At 49.4% G+C, this 19,276-nt stretch overlaps 1 protein-coding gene across 1 annotated transcript in view; it reads right to left on the reverse strand.

The window, feature by feature from the left end:
• Positions 1–993: 993 nt before the first annotated feature.
• SNORC (secondary ossification center associated regulator of chondrocyte maturation) overlaps positions 994–19,276 on the reverse strand; it is a 23,525-nt gene continuing 5,242 nt past the window's right edge. Inside the window, exons 3-4 of the mRNA XM_032801636.2 lie at positions 4,558–4,740; positions 994–1,109 (exon numbers count right to left, since the gene is read on the reverse strand). Coding sequence (XP_032657527.1) covers positions 1,000–1,109; positions 4,558–4,740 — 293 coding nt within the window. The 3' untranslated portion in view covers positions 994–999. The remainder of the gene's footprint in view (positions 1,110–4,557; positions 4,741–19,276) is intronic.

Here is a 19,276-nt window from a genome sequence, read left to right on the forward strand (position 1 = left end):
AAAACACCGAAGGTCCTGTTCAGATCTCTGACAGGCAGTGGCTGCTGCTGCTGCCATGTTTGACTGCTTACCGCTATACATCAGAGTTCTCTAGTAGCATCTCAAACAAGGCACCATCCCTCAGGGGCACTAAATTGCAAGAGTCCATATGGAGCTGGAGGATAATATTGAAAACAGGAGGAAATAACGATGAGAGCAAGAGAGCTGTCAGTCACTTTAGCATATGAAGGCATCACAGCCCAGGCATGCAACCATATATGAAAAGTTCGGGGGGAGGAGGGAACCAGGGAGTGGGAATGTAATAATCCTGCAGCTGCAACTCCAGAATAGTAAGAAGTCGGGAGGCTACGATGGCGCGTCTCTCTAAACCTAGTAGTGGTTGTGCCTGCGTCATAGACCACTGAATATTGATCAGGAGCAAGTAAAGTGTGTGCATAAGGAAGAGTATCTGAAAGTTCGTGCCCCACAATGAAGGGGAGTGGCTTGTAGGGATGAGCGTAACAGGTGGGCTGGGGGATCAGAAAGCCATTAAGCAAAATCCACAACTGCAGGGTGAAGTCAGTTTCCTTGCCTGAGTCCCTCCCATCCCTGCCCTGGATTGCTCCTGCCAGGATCAGAGGGATACTAAAGCTCACACTGTGAATGCTTTGCTTCTGGTGGCTGTTTGCAGTAAGCAAGGGCAGCAGCTATGTATACGTGGCACAGAGTCTCAAATCTCTCAGCTTCCAGCAAAGGACCAGAACAATTCTGTGGCTCAGAGCAGCATGAGCAACCCAGAGACACTCCTGCAGCATCAGCCCACATGGCTCTAATTTACCACTGAGGTGGGAGTAAAACACACATGGAGGGCAGTGGTGGCGTTAAGTCTGTTAAAAGGCCCTGAGACTCCTCATTGAGGTGCATCCTCAATGAGGTCCAGTGCAGTCAGACACAGATGGAGTAGGCCAGAGACACAGACAGGCAGAAGACACTTGTATTAGGAAAAAGCTTTTATTCAGTTCAGGAGGCAGAGAATTTTCGCAGGGTGATGACGATCAGGGCCACAATCACAGACGTGCCCAGGAGAGCAGCGATTACGATGGCACTGATAGCTCCAGGACCCAGAGACCCTGCAGAGAACCCAGGGAGAGAAAAGAAAGGCTCAGAACAGCACAAAGAGCTGGAGGTCACTCCAAGCTAACAGCACGTGGAAAACAGTGTATCCACAAATCCCTGGGCACATGGAGCTCAGCAGACTGCCCAGCTCCAGGACCAGGAAGACTGAGACAGGAATGTCCAGTGTTGTCCCCACTAATCTCTAGGCAGCCACAGGAGACAGTATTTACTGAGGACACGCTCCACCCTTCCCCTCCACCCAGGCGGGCTGAATCTTCCACTCCTGCAATACTCAATCCCCATTGCCCTTGGGCGCGATCCTGCATGCCTGGGAAATGCACAGTGCCAAGTACAACTATGGAAATGACTGGTGCAATCATTCTGCAGAGCCACCCCCACACTGCGCATTCAGCCACCAGTGCTTGCACTGCAGGCCCTGGCACGTACACACGGTGCCAGGGCTATTGGGATTTTACAGTGGTTGATTGAAGAAAGCCAGTTCCAAACATGAGTGTTCCTCCACCAAACCCCAGCAAACTCCAGGGAAAAATGGGATAAAACCAAACCACCTGTACTAATCATTAACATTCATTTAAAACCACTTCCCCATTCCTCCCTCCCCGCTGCAACACCCTGAGTGACACAAGCACCCTGCAGACACTATGGCTGCTGGCTTCCATCCCCATGCCCTACAACAGCCCTTCTCCCCTCGGATGGCTGCAAGGCTTCCACGGAGCAGTCGTGCTGCTGCTGGCTTCCTTTTGGAAACCTCATGAAAGTCACCACCAGCAATCCCAGAGGCTCTGGACCGGTGACAACCAAGTGTTGGAAGCCTTGGGGTGGGGTGAAAATGAGCAAAGGAGGGAAGTGGAGATGGGGAGGAAGATAAGAGGGAAGCATATTTTAAAGTGATGTCTGGATCTGAGCATTTGCTATAGACTTGAAGGCAGTGCAGTAACCTGGGTGGGGAAGGGGCTGTGTAGCCTCAGGGGTGCATGTTCACTAGGAGATAATTGCTTGGGCCAGATCGCACATGATGGTTGGAGCCGCAGGCAGGGTCTCCGTCATGGTCCTGCCATTTGGGAGAATTCAGGAGACAGAGAATTTTCGCAGGGTGACAACAATCAGGGCCACAATCACAGAAGTGCCCAGGAAAGCAGTGATCACGGTGGCACCAATAATTCCAGGACCTTGTGGGCTCTTTACATCATTACCTCCCTTGGCCCATCATAACACACAATGTATCAACATAGCTTTGTCCCAACCATCTATACAGTGAAGCCCTTTCTCAGCTGGCAGGCCAGCTGCGCTTGTTTCATTCCAACAGGGGAACACGCATTGTAATTGCAGGGTGTGTGGTGGTGGTGGGGTGTCTCTGGTTGAGTGGTTCTCAGTCTCTCTGCATTTATACTGACAAAGCTTTCAGATGAGTGATGATGTGACACAGCCCAGCCACTGAACTATACGCAGGGGTCACACAGCTGCTTAGCTGCCCATCTCTCCCAGTCAAGAAGTTCAGATGCTGTCACCTCAACACAATCACTGAATGCAATTTCCTTGTGTCACATGACAGCAACTCAGGGAACTGTCGCTATCGAGCAGGTCTCTGATCAGGTAACTGACCTTCTGTCAGCACAGGTCTTTAGCACAGTGGCAAAGGGCACTGCTAGCCAATTGACCCTTCCTGTGTGTTGTATTTTAAACCTCCCTCCACCTTCAAAGTTAACTCACTACAGACTTTAGAAGACAGTTGGGAAAGTGGCACTTCAGTCCTGCCATGAGAAAGAACTTTGATTATTCTTGTGGGCTAACGGAAACCATCTCTGCATGGCCCCATGTTACAGCTGTGGTGTGGATAGGGTCACTCAGACAAACGAGCCCAGAATTACTTACAGAGGGAAACAACAGGGACACAGAATGAGAGGAGAAGAGAACAATGAAGAGACACAAGCAGTGGGGGAAAAGTAGTTTACAGACATGATTTGAACATAGCTAGAGCATGGAGCTGGAGCGAGACAGCACAGCTTTCCGGAGGGCAGGAGCTGCACAGCAGAAAGCTCTTGCACCAAAAGCAGGAACACCATAGGGAGGGGCAGAGAAGGCTAATACAGGACATGCACAGGGAGTCGGGATAGGAATAAACAGAAATTCCATTAGGCTCCTATCTTGCACTGTATCAGAGGAGCACAGTCCCAAGGAAATAACGTTCAAGGTGAAAGAGAATAGGAGGCAATGCATGCAGCTTTCACACAATTAGTTAATGACGACGACAGACTCATTTGGATTTTCCATTACCACAGACATTGTTCTTGTTACACAGAAGACCAAAGAAGATTCAGCAAAGCACAATATAAACCCAGGGGGCTTTGTAAGGGTGTGAAACATCTGAGCGGCTTGGAACTCCTGGATCGCTAGTTTATTGGAGAGTGCAGCCTGGGGGGACAGGAAGTGCTGTGATGGGACACAATGACCCTGCAGGATTCCAGAGTCTGGTTGATTTCCTTCTCTAGGCCCTCTCGCTGCTAACCCTAGTAGGTTAAATAGATTTTGGGGCAGGGAATCCATCCTTGTTTTGGGTAGTGCCTACGGGCCATTAAACATCCGGTGGTGCTGCACAGCTAAGGCAGGCTCCCTACCTGTCCTGGCTCTGCGCTGCTTCCTGGAAGCAGCCAGCAGATCCAGCTCCTAGGCATGGTGGTGGTGGTGGTGAGTTTCCACAAGCTGCCCCTGCCCCGAGCACCAGGGGGGAGAGGGAGAGAGCGGTGCCTGCGGGCAAGTGCAGTGTGCCGTGCCTAGGAGCTGGACCTGCTGACTGCTTTTGGGACAGGTAAGGAGCCTGTCTTAGCCCCGCTGTGCCACTGACCAGGAGCCACCCGAAGTAAGCCCACACCTCAACCATGAGCCCAAACTCCCTGCCCCAGCCTGTACCCCTTCCTGAACCCCAACCTCCTGCCTCAACCCCCAGCCCCCTCCCACACTCCAAATCCCTCAGCCCCACTGCCCAGCCTAGAGCCCCCTCCTGCACCCCAAACCTCTCATCCCCAACCCCACCCAGAGCCTTCACCCCCTTCTGCACCTCAACCCCCTGCCCCACCCCAGTGAAGTGAATGAGGGTGAGGGAGGAGGAATGTAGAGCACAGGGGTGGAGCCTTGGGGAAGGGGCGGGGCTAGGGTGTTCAGTTTTATGCAATTAGAAAGTTGGCAAGCTTAGGAGTGTCATGTATATCTATGGTGCTAAACAAGTGATAAAGAATAGAATGGCTTATACAGCCAGCATTCATTTCCCCTTTCCCTGGAGGGCACAGATAACAGGGAGTTCTTAACAATACCTTATAGATTTTCTCCTAAACCATGATAATATTTGCTCCAAACAGAAGGGCTCGGATATGCAGGTGATGGCTGTGGGCTAGACAGTTCTAACCGAGGATGGTGCAGGGTGCTGCCTGGGAGATTCCTACGTACCATTATCATTCAGACGGTGCAGGTGGGTGGTGTCCTCAGACTCATACTCCGAAGTGTATGGGGGGAAGCCTGTAGAGTCCGAGAAGCGGCCCGTGGTGGTGGCGGCATCAAAGGGGCCCTCTCCCGACGGCAGCTCCGGTGGCTCGTTCCACAGCGTGGGGGCAGGTCCTTGGGGATACTCTGCTGGAACAAGCATAAACCCCAATTACTCCCCAATCAACACCGATGCCTCTATAGCACTGGGCTACTGGCAATTGTTTGCTGGGATTCCTGTCTGCAGGGCCCAATCTCAATTTACAGCCTGTACTGGCAGCCTGTCTCACCACTGCCCTCTGCTCAGAAACATGTTAGAGCTGCTCACAATTGCCAGTGTTTGCTGGGGGGGAGGTGGGAGGTGCTGAGCCTTAATCCCCACTACCATCATCTAAATGGCTGTCAACTCTGGCCTTTCTGCAGCTAAAGATTCCCTCCCCTATGGCATGGCTGAGGCAGTAACGCTGATGTCATATGTAAATAATCTCAGCTGAGTCATACTACATGGCAACCTAGCCTGCAGATGGACCTGGGGCCTCCAGGATCCCAGAACAGAAAGATACCCCTTCCAAATGTCTAATTAAACCACATACACAAGAGGTGCAAGAAAAGCCCCATTTAATGAGGGCACTTTCTTTGCCCCTCTCAGGGTTGCATTGTGCAGACCATCATGCTGGGGAAGGGTTGCAAGCGCTTTGGAGAACAGGGTTAGAATTCAAGACAAGCATAACAAAGTGGAGAATTGGTCTGAAATCCACAAGATGAAATTCAATAAAGACAATTACAAAGTATGACATTTAGAAAGGAAAAAAATCAAATGCACAACTACAAAAGGGGGAATAATTGGCTAGATCGTTGTACTGCTGACAATGATCTGGGGGTTGCAGTGGATCAGAAATTTAACAGAAGTCAACGATGTGATTCCAGTTGCAAAAAGAGCTAATATAATTCTGGGGTGTATTAACAGGAGTACTGTCGGGACACATGGGAGTTAACCGTCCTTTTCTACTCAGCAGTGGGGAGGCCTCAGCTGGAGTTCTGTGTTCAGTTCTGGGTACCACACTTTGGAAAAGATGTGGATAAATTGGAGAGACTCCAGAGGAGAGCACTAAAAATTATAAAAGGTTTAGAAAACCCTGACCTATAAGGAAAGGTTAAAAAAACTGGGCATATTTAGTCTTGAGAAAAGAAGACTGAGTGGGGATCTGATAACAGTCATCCAATAGGCTGATATAAAGAGGATGGTGACTAACAGTTCTCCATGTCCACTGGAGGTAGGACAAGAAGCAATGGGCTTAATCTGCAGCAAGAGAGATTGAGGTTAGATATTTGGAAAACTCTCTAACTCTAAGGGTAGTTAAACTCTGGAATAAGCTCCAAGGGAGGTTGTGGAATCCCTGTCGTTGGAGGTTTTGAAGAACAGGTTGGACAAACACCCATCAGGGCTGATCTAAGTTCACTGATCCTGCCTCAGCGCAGGGGGCTGGACTTGATGGCCTCTTGATGTGCCTTCCAGCCTGACATTTAAGAGTCTATGAAAAGCACTAGAGACTAGGGGTGACATCCTGGTCCCACTGACAGTGGCAAAACCCCATTGATTCAGTGGGGCTAGGATTTGACTCTAGGTGCTGGAATCAGAGCAGGCGAATGAGCAGAAAGGCAGCTGCCATACGGCGTACACTGGGGGGGAAAAACCCATCTGATAGGATGTAAGTGGGGCTGAGCAGGAAGAAACCTGCTGTGACTCATGCTGCGGGTGTCTGACGGGTTGGATCACAGAAGCCCTTTTGGGACTGCCACCCAGGGCCCCCAGGGGGGGCAAGTGGGGCAAAAACTCTCACGGGGCCCAGGCCCCCAGAGCTTCTTCTGCTCCAGGTCTTCGGCGGTGAGGAGGGGGGGTCCTTCCACCCCAGGGTGGAAGGACGCCCCGCCACCGAATTACTGCTGAAGACCCGGCACTTCAGCAGTGGGTCCTGCTTCAGCGGTAATTCGGCAGCTCGGGGGCCCCACCGCGGGTCTTTGGGACACTTCAGTGGTGGGTCCCAGAGTGGAAGGACCCCCCCACTGTCGAATTACCGCCAAAGCGGGGGCCCCCTGCTGAAGACCCCAGGCCCCCTGAATCCTCTGAGTGGCCCTGCTGCCACCTGATGTGCCAAGACTACTTCTGAGCCCATTTTCCGATGAGCCAGACACTCTTGCTTGATGCAAACACAGATCCAAGTCTGAACCACGTCCCGCACAAGCTGCAGGCTTAACTGAAAAAGCTTAAGAAGAGTTCCTGTCTCCAGCATTCAGCTACCCAGATCCCAAAGGGGTCCAGACCACAAATAAATCAGTTTTACCCTGTATAAACTCAAATTGTTTGCCCTCTATAACACTGAGAGAGAGATATGCACAGCTGTTCCTCACCACCACCCTCCAGGTATTAACACTTACTCTGGGTTAATTAATAAGTAAAAAGTGATTTCATTAAATACAGAAAGTAGGATTTAAGTGGTTCCAAGTAATAGACAGAACAAAGTAAATTACCAAACAAAATAAAACAAAACGCGCAAGTCTAAGCCTAATATCGTAGGAAAATATGCAGGTAAATCTCACTCTCAGAGATGTTCTAATAAGTGTCTTTGACAGACTAGCCTCCTTCTAGTCTGGGCCCAATCCTTTCCCCGGTACAGTCCTTGTTCCAGCTCAGGTGGTAGCTAGGGAATTTCTGATGACTGCAGCCCTCTTTGTTCTGTTCCACCCCGTTTATAGCTTTGGCATGAGGTGGGAATCCCTTGTCCCTCTCTGGGTTCCCACCCCTCCTTCTAAATGGAAAAGCACCAGGTTAAAGATGGATTCCAGTTCAGGTGACATGATCACATGTCACTGTAAGACTTCATTACCCCTTTCCAGCACACAGGTATACAGGAAGACTTACAGGTAAACAGAGCCATTTACAACCAATTGTCCTGGTTAATGGGAGCAATAAAGATTCCAGGCCACCATTAATGGCCCACACTTTGCATAATTACAGTAGGACCTCAGAGTTATACTTCATATTTCTAGCTGCAGATTAAAAAAAATAAAATAAAGATACATTCATACCAGGGGCAGCTCTAGGTATTTTGCCTTCCCTAGCACGGCAGGCTGGCTGCCTTCAGCGGCTTGCCTGCGGGAGGTTCCTAGTCCCACGGATTCGGCGGCTTGCCTGCAGGAGGTCCACCGAAGCCGCGGGACCAGTGGACCCGCCGAAGGCAGCCTGCCTGCCTGCCACCCTCACGGCAACTGGCAGAGCGCCCCCTGCAGCTTGCCGCCCCAGGCACGTGCTTGGCATGCTGGTGCCTGGAGCTGCTCCTGATTCATATAGGATGAACACACACAGTTGATTATAAGCTTTGTAATGATACCTTACAAGAGACCCTTTGAATGAAGCATATTCCAGTTACATTATATTCACACTCGTTAGCATATTTTCATAACATCATATGGAGTGCAATGTCACAGGGTGAACAAAGCCTAAGCCAAAGAAGGGGCTGCCTGTCAGGGTTAAGGAAAGCCTGCTCCTATGATAGTTTCCACTAGATAATTTTCATTTCACACAGACCCTTGCAGCAACGTGGGCTAGCGAGAGGGGGCTAGAGCAGCCTCCTGCTAGGACACTGACTAGAATAAAACCCTGTTTGTTCCAGGCCCTTGTGCTGATCCAGTGCTGTTGCTGCATCCTCTCCACCAAACACAAAGCTGCATATAAACCATAAACACCAAGTCTAAGCCTACAAGGAAGTTTTCCCAATGGTGATTTTTCCTAGCAGGGAAACAAGCACCACATATCTCAGCAATGATCAGGATAATTGTTTGTACCAAGCGACTGATCAGCTCTGTGCTTGGATGCATTTACAACTCACTGCAACTTGGAAAATGAAAGCAAAGCACATTAGCCCAGGGCTGTTCAGCTTCTGTCCATTTTCCCCTCCCAGACGCGATCAAGGTCTAAGTGCTGACAGGGCCTTTGCACACCTAAGTCCTCTGCATGAACACAGTTAGCTCTGCAGAGGGAGTCAGAAGCCTCCTGCCAGCAGCAGCAGCTTCTTGGATGGGATACATCCCCTGGAACCATGGCAGACTGGAGCATTCAGAGACTTGAACCCTCCCCAGATGGCGCCCGTTGGGGCTGCCCAGGGAGAAGAGTGAAAGAAACTGCATTCTGTTTGAGGCTGCAATTCACATCCTGTTATTTCTTTTCCCAGCAGGGTCGGCTGGGAGTGAGAAGGGCTTTCCTGTTTACGTGTGGCTGGCCCAGAAGTCTGTATCAATGCTCATTTTGTTCAGGTGGGACAACCCAGAGGCCCCAGTGAGAAATGGAGACATTCCACAAGTCCCTGCTGAAACCACTGGGAATGTCGCACTGGGATGGAAAATCTAGCGGAGCAGCCAAGGCCAGGGACATCTCAACTGACACTCTGGGTATCTAGGCTGAGAAAGTTGAAGGTGTGGATCCAGAAAAGCCCAGCTTCCTGGGCTGAGAAAATCTAGGCCACCCCCATGGCAACTGCTGTCTGGGGATTCAGTTAAAGAATGACAGCATCTTGTGTGCTCACTAAACACTGGCAGGTCTCATTGCAGCCCCACGTGGCATAGGGTGACCAGATGTTATGGGGAAAATATCGGGATCGCTGTGGGGCGGGGGAGGGGGAGGTTAAAAAAAAACCCCACTCAACTGTCTGGGAGTTTGGCGGCGAGCCCTTCAGTCGGGGATGGTCTTCGGTGGTATATTTCAGTGGCTGTCCGCGACTGAAGGACTCTCCGCTGAATTGCCGCCAAAGACCAGGAAACAAAATATCGAGACAAATGGCATCCCGACCACACTCTGGTCGGGATGCGGGACAAATTCCTCAAAATCAGGACAGTTCCAATTTTATCAGGACATCTGATCACCCTAACGTGGCAGAGTGGTGAGGGCTGTCATGTGATATGCAAGTTAAGGCACATGCACCCAGAGATTCTCTAATTAGGTGCATGCTATAAACAGTGATAAACTAAACTCTGCATTGGGCTTAGCTGAGAGATTCATTCTAGGCTTCTGCTCAGACCTCTGTGTGTTTCACAAAACAGAAGCCAGCCAGAAACAGTGAGTTCTCTGGGCTGGGGCTTGGGCATGCTGGGAGCAGAGCTGGGCTGTCAAGAACACTGGTTTTCAACCTGTGCTCCATGTAGACCCCTGGGGGTCCACAGACTATGGCTAAAATTTCCAAAGGGGTCTGCACCTTAATTTGAAATTTTTTAAGGGCCTGCAAATAAAAAAAAAAGGCTGAAAATCACTGGTCTAGAACTACATTTTCATTGGTTTGTGCATACACAGTGAAATTGAAAAAATTAAAAAATCTAATCCTTCCAACTTTAAATAGGTTGCACTTTTATGCAAATTACAGGCAATGTATGGAGGAGGGGACCCCAGTGTTATCTGTCAAAGCTACACACCTGACGCATTCAGGCTTGGTACAAAACCAATTAACAACGCTGCATAGTCTTGGTTGCCATCTACTGGCACATTACCTACACACATGCCTCATTATAGAGCAAGGGTGACCAAACTGCAGCTCACAAGCCACATGTGGCTCTTTTACTGTTAAAGTACAGCTTGCGGAGCCCTCCATACCTCCCCATTCTCCTATCAGACTCAGAGGGAGAGGGGGAGCTCAGGGTGTTGGGGCTAGGGGCTTCAACCCAACAGGAGGTGCCTGAAGATTATCACATGCAGCTTGGAGGATCAGTAAGTTTGGCTACCCCTGTTATAGAGCCTGGGGTTTCAGCTACCAAGACAAATCAAGAAGAAGGAGAAATTTAGTGATAATGTTTATTCAAGTCAGCAGGTAAAAGTGCAAAACAGAGTTGTGACTATTTAATTAGCCACTGGCACTACCAGCCTATTGGTTTCAGAACAGACCCATGTGTATGAAACTTTTTAGCCCCATTTCTAAACTGCTTGGCTGCATGGGGGAACTGTCCAAGTCATGACCTCACTCACTGTGTCAACACAACAAGCACCAGTACTAACACTGGAGGCAGTACTGTCTGGGAAAGACAAGTGGCTCTGAGAGAGAATGATTTGATTACATGAGAACTCAAGCCAATATAGCAGTGCGTACTCCTCCTGTCTGATCAGGTGCTAAAATGTTAGCAAAGATAATGGACTCATTGCTTGGAGCAAACACCATTCCTCAGGGCCATGCTCAGCTGTTGGGAATGTTCGAGAGTTTATTTTTTCTGATGCAAGATACTCTAACAGGATAATAGAAAGGGTCTTTATATAGTCAGACTAGAACCCAGTGCTACATGTCTCGTCTCTCCTGTGGCCACTGATGGCATCTTTAACACACGGAACATTGTTGGGAACTGCATTCATTGGACTAAGCATCTTCACCGCTGCAGGACTTGCACAAAACTCAGTGCTAGATAAGTGAAGGAAGAACGTATTCTGATTCTGGTTTTAAAGCGCTTTTACACCTTCTAGTGATTTTTAAGCCTTAATCCAGAATCTTTCAGATTATATCAACAGTTTGTTAATTTCCCCCTCTGATTAAATACACTTTCACCTGCAAGATCAGGACAGTGATAGAGCTTTAATTACTAAATACAAATGCAACCTCTTTGCAGCCTGTTTTGGAGCGACACTAACAAAAATTGTCAGTTTAGAGCATATATGAAAACTTACACACACCAGGAACTTAAGTAGTCATGTCAGAGACACATCAAGAGTCTGACAGACCTACTCCCACCTTGAACTGCTTAACTTATCATCTGTAACTGCCTACTCTGAGATAGATGCCATAGGATTATGCAAATATCTGAGACTCCTGCACTAATCAACACAAGAAGGGAAACTAAGGGCTTGGCTACACTTGCAAGTTGCAGCGCTGGTGAGGGGGTTACAGCGCTGCAACTTACCAGGTGTCCACACTTACAGAGCTCAGCCAGCGCTGCAACTCCCTTCCTGCAGCGCTGGCTGTACACCTGGTCCGCTACGGGTGTAGCGAATCCAGCGCTGCTCATTCAGGTGTGACGCACTCACCAGCCCTCTTATTGCCTCCAGTATTAGGAGTATCCCACAAGTTCCTGTACTACAAACAACGAAGGTACTCCTGGTACTTATCTAAAAACAAACACAGCTGCTCTTTGCTGACGTGAGTGAGTGAGCAGGCTTTGAAGTTCACATGTTTGCTTGAGGAGACAAACAGCACGGGGGGGGGAGGGTCCGTCGGAGAAGCTGCTTATCTGGTCTGAAGCCTTTTTACAATTAAGAGTGATTGAGAGAAGGGGGAATGGCCAGAATTGCAAGCAGGAGCTGTCACACAGTGTCTGCTCCAAAATCCACTCTCTTGTCTCCGCAGCTCCCTGTCACACTCCACCCCCCCCCCCCCCCCCCCCCCCTCCCCCCCCCCCCCCCCCCCCCCCTCCTTCACCCCTCTTTTGAAAACATGTTGCAGCACCTGAACGCGGATAGCTTGCCCACAATGCACCCACTTCCCAACAGTGCTGCAAATGCTGCAAATGTGGCCACACTGCAGCGCTGGTCACTGTCAGTGTGGACACACTGCAGCGCTGGCCCTACACAGCTGTACGACCACAGCTGTAACTACCAGCGCTGCAAAAATATAAGTGTAGCCATGCCCTAAGGCTATGTCTAGGGACTGGCAACTGAACGACAGAACAGGTCTTTCAGAGGTGTTAAAAAAACATCCCCCCAAGAGACAAAAGCTCTGCCGACAACAAGTGCTGGTGTGAACAGCTCTTTGTCGTCAGGAGCATTCTCCTGCCAACAACACTAATGCTACTCATAGGGGTTGGATGATTTTGTTGGCAGGAGAACTGACAAACAGCGGCTTCACTGTAGCAACACAGCCTTGCATAGTGTAGACATAGCCTAAGTCAGAAGCAAGAGAGAACGCTGCCAAGTTTATCCCTCCTGAGCAAAGTACTAACCATGTGTGTTAAACTAGCAGTCTGCTTTCTATGACTTGCCCTCACTTTTTCCCTCCTGCCTAACAGCCATGTCTTCAGATGCACCCTGTTCCCACTCTTCTGAAATAAGACTGAAAAATCCAGCCCCATGTGTGTCTACACTCATTTGCCACACAGAAATGAGAAGTGGCCCTTACTCAGATTCTATTCACTTTTACACTGTTACCTGCTGTTTGAGTTAACACTGGATGTTCTGGCTTTAGCCAAGGCAAGCAGGCCCCTAGCTAGCAGTATTTAAACAACAACATTTTAGGTTCACTTCTTTTATAACTCCCCAAACATGCTGACTTTGTGTTGGGTCTGAAGTCAATGAAATTGATGTTTACAATAAAGTGTATCCAGATTCCAAGAACCAAAGGAGAAAATAGGATTTCTATTAGTCTCTCTGCAGTGCACACACTTGACAGAGCCTTTTTAAGTTACATGCTTTTCTAGCTGTGTAGTTGACATTGTGAAGCCGCAAACTAATGATACAACTTAAGTAGCAGAGGATCTGATGTCACATGTGGAACTAAATGTGTAAAAAGGAAGTTTTGGTTGCTACTCTGCAGAAAAATACCTTAAGTCAAGTCCTCAGCTCACTATTTTAACACAAGAATGCCACCAACATTCGTGGAAGATTATTATTAGTTATGTAGGGCTCGTATATGCTACTGCTGTACAATCCTGGATCAGGGCCCCACTGTGCCACTGTGGTGCCAACCCTCTAGGATTGCCCTGGAGTCTCCAGGAATTAAAGATCAATCTTGAATTAAAGATTATGTCATGTGATGAAATCTCCAGGAATACAGCCAATCAAAACTGGCAACCTTGTGTGCCAGGCACTGTACAAATCCCAAATATATTCTTTATATCTGTGAAGTAAAACAAATGCATTAAAAACTGCAAGGGATGCAAACCATTTATGAAAAAGGCTTAGAGTGGGCAGGGTATGTCTTTTTAGGCATCCAAGTATTGCATAAAATACATCTGAACTGTACCTCTAAGTAAGCCTGTAGTCTTCTCTGGATTCTGGCAATACGTATTAACTACTCAAGCATCAGTCTTGTGGTCTGTGAAATTAGATGAAGGTTTCTAACCATTAGGGGAGTGAAGTTCTGGAACAGCCTTCCGAGGGAAGAGTGGGCGCAAAGACTTATCTGGTTAGATTACTGATAAGTATATGGAGGGGATGTTATGATGGGATAGTTAATTTGGGCAATTGATACTTGGATTATCGGCAGATAATCTGCCTCACATGTCTGTGAGGGATGTGGATGGATGGGACTGGTTACTGCAGAGATTCTTTTTGGTGCTAGCTGGTGAGTCTTGCCCACATGCTCAGGTTTAGCTATCGCAATTTGGGTCGGGAAGGAATTTTACTCCGAGGGGATTGGCAGAGGCCCTGGAGGTTTTTCGCCTTCCTCTGTAGGTGGGCATGGGTCGCTTGCTGGTGGATTCTCTGCAGCTTGAGGTCTTCAAATCACAATTTTGAGGATTTCAATAACTCAGTCATGGTTAGGGGTTGTTATAAATGTGTATGGGTAGGGTTTTGTGGCCTGCCTTGTGCAGGAGGTCAGACTAGATGATCATATTGGTCCCTTCTGACCTATGAGTCTATGAGTCATTAGAAATCCCTATTAGGGAAACAACCTTGCATCAAATAGTTCAGGACAGTTTATTCTTTATGGGTGAAACCCAACGGTCTGCTGAGGGACGAGCAAAATAGGGTTTAAGTGATGCACAGTCCTCTACGAAGGGGTGAATGTTACTTTACGGGAGACATTTCTCTGTTACACTCCATGTAACCCCATTGAAACTGGACAATGGGACCTGGTGCCTGAAGCCCCCAGGCATTTCATTGGGGTTGTAAGAGAATTTGGCATGACGCATATGCTTTTCCATAAAAGGACTGATTGCGTATAAATGCAGTTTACCCTCTACCAGGAAGGTGAATGTAATACAACATACTTGGGCAGTAATGGTAGGAAAGTCTAAGTATTAAGCCTTAAAGTGGTAGAACTATTACCTGAATAAAAAAATGTCACCTCCTTATGAATGGCCAAGTGGCCATGACTGTATTTGGTGGGAATCCAAGTCAGCCTTCACTTGGGAAGATCTCTCGGTATTGTGTGCTCTCCCTAGGCACATCATCTGCTAACCACAATCTGGGCTGCATAGTAAAAGGAAGGAACATGGATTAGCTGAGGGTTCTGGATCATGAAGGAAGCTAAACACAGCCATGTACGAAATGACTTGTTAGCCTCATTTCCCAAAAGCCCTGGCATTTAAAGTGAGGTTCCACAGAAATATGCATACTTCTCAGGGATCAATACACTTGGTCTTTAGCTAGGTGCTTCTCTGCATCTGACCTCGAGAATACTGGGGTAACCACACCTCTTTAGTGAGTATGGCTTATGCTCCCAAGAGCATTCAGCCCTTACTTACCCTCGCCACACCTGCATTTTACCAGGTCTGAGCTTAAGGAAGCTATGCTCCCATTTAGTCTTCGCTCTGCCAGGCACTAAGAAGGTTAGGAAGTATCAGTGTCCAGGTTCAGTGCGAAAGGTAGGGTTGAGTATGATCAGCATATGTGACACTACAGCCATGCCTCTCACACAGCGATCAGATGGGGTGAGGAGATGGATCCCCCAGACCACAGCCCTTGAGGATAACTAAATATAGTGCCTCTGTTAGGGAAAGATCCTAGGGCTCCTGCAGGCATGTCTAATAAATCTCAAGATCCGCAGTATCAAAAGTGGCTGACAGAGCTAACAGCATGGCTGTTTGACTTCTGTCCATTGCTGGGGGTCAGCCACCACAGAGACCAACACTCTCTCCCACGTGCATTGTGGCTTAGTTTCTGTGCCCCATCCTCTCATCTGAAAGAGGGTGATAACGTGCTTCCTGGCAACACTAGGGTATTGTCGGGATAAATTCATTTCCTCTTGCTTTTTGTGGTGAACAGGTCGATCTGGGGAACTCCCCCACTTTTGGAAAATGTTGTTCACCATGTCCAGGTGCATGAACCACTTGTGGTTATGGAAGAATCTGCTGAGATAGTCTGCCAGCTCGTTCTGAGAACCTGGGAGATAGGATGCTTTCAGGTGAATTGAGTGGGCTATGCAGCTTGAGGGCTTCCTGACTTAGGGGAGAGGAGCGAGCTCCACCCTGCTTGTTTATATAAAACATTGCGGTCATATTGTCTGTCATCACTGCTGCACCTTTCCCTCACAAGTGAGCCCGGAAGGTCTGGCTTGTCAGGGGGACCGCTCTCAGCATTTTGACATTGATGTGAAGCGAGAGCTCCTCTTGCGACCAAAGACCACAGGTCCTGAAATCTCCCAGATGAGCTCCCCACCCCAAATGGTGACACATCTGTGACCAGGGCCAGCGAGGTCTGCGGTTTGGCGAAGGGGACCCTCACGCATACCACCAGTGGTTTGAGTCACCACTGGAGAGATCTGAGAACTGGCAGTGGGAGTGTAACCACCCTTTCCAGGCTGTCATGCTCTGGTTGATAAGTTGACACCAGCCAGGCCTGGAGAGGTCTGAGCCTCAGCCTCATGTGTTGTACCACATACGTACAAGCTGCTATATGTCCGAGGAACTTCCAGCAATTCCTCGCTGTGGTGGTGGAGTATTGCTTGAAGGTTTGTATGAGGTCTTACATTGTCCAAAAACGAGACTCTGGCAGGAAGGCTCTGGCCTGACCCGAGTCCAACACTGCCCCAGTGAACTCTATTCTTCAAGCAGGGGATAAAGTTGATTTGTGTACATTCAGGAGACCCAGCCTGTCGAAGGTGGATCTCATCAAGTTGACGTGTTCCTTCACTTGCGCCCTGGAGCGGCCCCTGATCAGCCAGTGGTCAGGGTACAGGAAGACCTGCACCTGCCTTCTTTTCAGGAAGGGGGCTGCAACTGCCATGCACTTGGTAAAATCTTGAGGGGCTGCTGACAGGCCAAAGTGGAGGACTGTAAATTGATAGTAATGGTTGTGGTTCACTACGAAGCTGAGAAAGCATCTGTGGCCTGGAACTATTGATATGTGGAAATACGTGTCCGTGGAGTTTGAAGGCAGCGTACCAGTCTCCCGGATCCAGAGGTGGGATGATGGCAGTCAAACAGACTGTGCAGAACCTCAACTTCTTCATGAATCTGTTGAGGCCTCACAGGTCGAGGATGGGTTTGACACCCCCGTTCCCATTGGCTTTGGAGGATTAGGAAATACCAGAAATAGAATCCCTTGTCTTTTAGCTCCTGAGGAACCTCCTCTACTGCTCCCATGGCAAGGAGTTATTGAACCTCCTGCATGAAGAGCTGCTTGTGAGAAGGGTCCCTGAAGAGTGACAGGGAAGGGGGGTGGGAGGAGCAGAATTGAAGAGAATATCACACTTCTACAGGGCAAAGGAACCAGCGATCTGAGGTTATCTGGGACCAAGCACAGTAGAAGTGGGACAGATGATTCAGTAAACTGGGTGAAGGATCCAGCGAGGGGACTGGTACATTGTCCCCAGGCGCGCCTTCAAAGGCCTTGCTTAGAGCCTGATGGCAGGCTTGCCAAGACCTGGCCTTGACTGGGGGGTGGATGGGGAGGCTTACACCTGCCATTCCTGTCCTCTTTCCTGGAGAAGTCCTGCCTAGGCTGGGGAGAGTAGAAGTGTAGAGGGAGTTGGGCTTAAAGTGTTTCTGCTTGGTGGCAGGAGTATGCAGGCACAATGATTTCAATGCTGCTCAAGAAACCTTTAGGCTATGGAGCTTGGAGTCTGTCTGCCCCAAGAATAGTCCCATGCTGTTAAAGGACAAGTCCTGAATCGTTTGTTGGACCTCTGGTTGAAGGCCCAACACCTGGGGCCATGAACTCCTCCTCATGGCTACAGCAGAGGACATGGTTTGCGTGGCCAAGTCTGCTGCATCTAGTGAGGCCTGCAAAGGAGGTCCATGCCACTGCCTTATCCTCCTCTACTATGGCTGCAAACTCCACTCTGGAATCTGACAGGACCAACTCCTTAAACTTCATCATGGAGTCCCATGATTTGAAATTGTATCTACTGAAGATTGCTTGCTGGTTAACAATCCGAAGGGGGACACCCTCCCTCCCCAGCGGAGTACACTCTCCTGCTGAAGAGATCCAGCTTCTTCAAGTCCTTGGATTTTGGAGTTAGGCCCTGCTCTCTTTCATTCACCGCCACTACGACCAGTGAACCCAACTGCATATGAGTAAATGAGATTCATACCCCTTAGAAGGGACGAAATAGTTCCTCTCCATCCCCTTCGCTGTAGTGGGGAATGGAGGCAGGAGTCTGCCACAAGGTTTTTGTAGTGGCTTGAAACGTTCTAATGAGTGGCAATGCCACCCTGGATGGCCCTTCACAGGTTAATATGTCCACCATAGGGTCCTCAGACTCGACCACCTCCTTGGTCTGTGGTCCCATGTTATGGACTACCCTGTGCAACAGTTCCTGGTGCATTCTATTATCAATGGGGAGCTGCCCAGAGGATGAAGACCACTGCCTCAGCTGGTGAGGATGACGACAAAGCCCTAGGTGATAACAGGCCCTCCTGTCCCTCCAGCTCCCTGGACACATGCTGCTCGGTACTGTGCTGTTTGGCACCGACAGTGGCCTCGGTGCAGGTGGTGGAGTTGGGACCCAGACAGGGTCTGTGCCTTGGACTGAACCCATCTCAGTGCCTCAAGGCAGGAGACAGTCCCAGGGTGCTAAACAGATGTGTCCCTCTGAAATTATGGACTGGGAGCCCCTGGAGTAAGTGCCCTGGGCCTGGAGGGATGCCCACTGGGTCCGTCCAGAAAGGCCACTGTGCTGGCCTGCTACTGTGCCTGCCACAACAAAATCTCCTGCCTGTAGCAGTGCCACTCTGATTTGTGTCAACTGTGCCCGGAATAGTAGGACTCTACCTGAGTCCGATGACCGGGGCCTTGAACGCAGAGACCACGGTGGTGCAGAGTGGGATGGTGCTGGAGAACCATGCTGTGGAGAAGGTGAGCAGTGCCTCATGATTGCGGGCTTGCCTCTAGACTGCACCACACCTTGCTGCGTGAGAGGTCCATCTCAGCTGGCGAGGTCACCCATTGGCATGGGTCTGTGGAAAGTCCTGCACAGCGTAAAACCTTGAGATTGAGGTATGCCCCAAACCCCAAGAGGGGAGGGAATTGGGCTGGGGGAAAAGCCCCCCATTTCTATCTAACTAACTTACTAAGACTAACACTAACTAATGAACTATTTACAGGATAATCAAAAGTCTGATCACTAGAGGCAACGCTTGCAGAGGTGAGTGAGAGACATGGCTCCAACAATCATCACTGGCAGTAAGAAGGAACTGAAGAGCTGGGGGATTGGCAGGAACCTATATACACTGCCACTAAGGTACAACTCCAGGGGTTCCACAGCCAACCTGACAGGAACCACTAGGAGTAAAACCATCTGACTGCATGCAGCATGCGCACACCTACATCTCTACCCTGATATAACGTGGCCCTCGGGAGCCAAAAAAATCTCACTGTGTTATAGGTGAGGCCGTGTTATATCAGGGAGAGGAACTGCTTCCTGCCCCAGCTCACTTCCACTCTGTCTCCGCCTCCTCCGTGAGCACGCTGCCACTGCTCCGTTTCTCTCTCCCTCCCTCCTTTCCAGGCTTGCTCCACCAATCAGCTGTTTGGCCCAGCAAGCCCGGGGGGGGGGGGGGG

The sequence above is a fragment of the Chelonoidis abingdonii genome, chromosome 8 (assembly GCF_003597395.2).
Source record: "Chelonoidis abingdonii isolate Lonesome George chromosome 8, CheloAbing_2.0, whole genome shotgun sequence".
In the NCBI taxonomy this organism is placed as follows: Eukaryota; Metazoa; Chordata; order Testudines; family Testudinidae; genus Chelonoidis; species Chelonoidis abingdonii.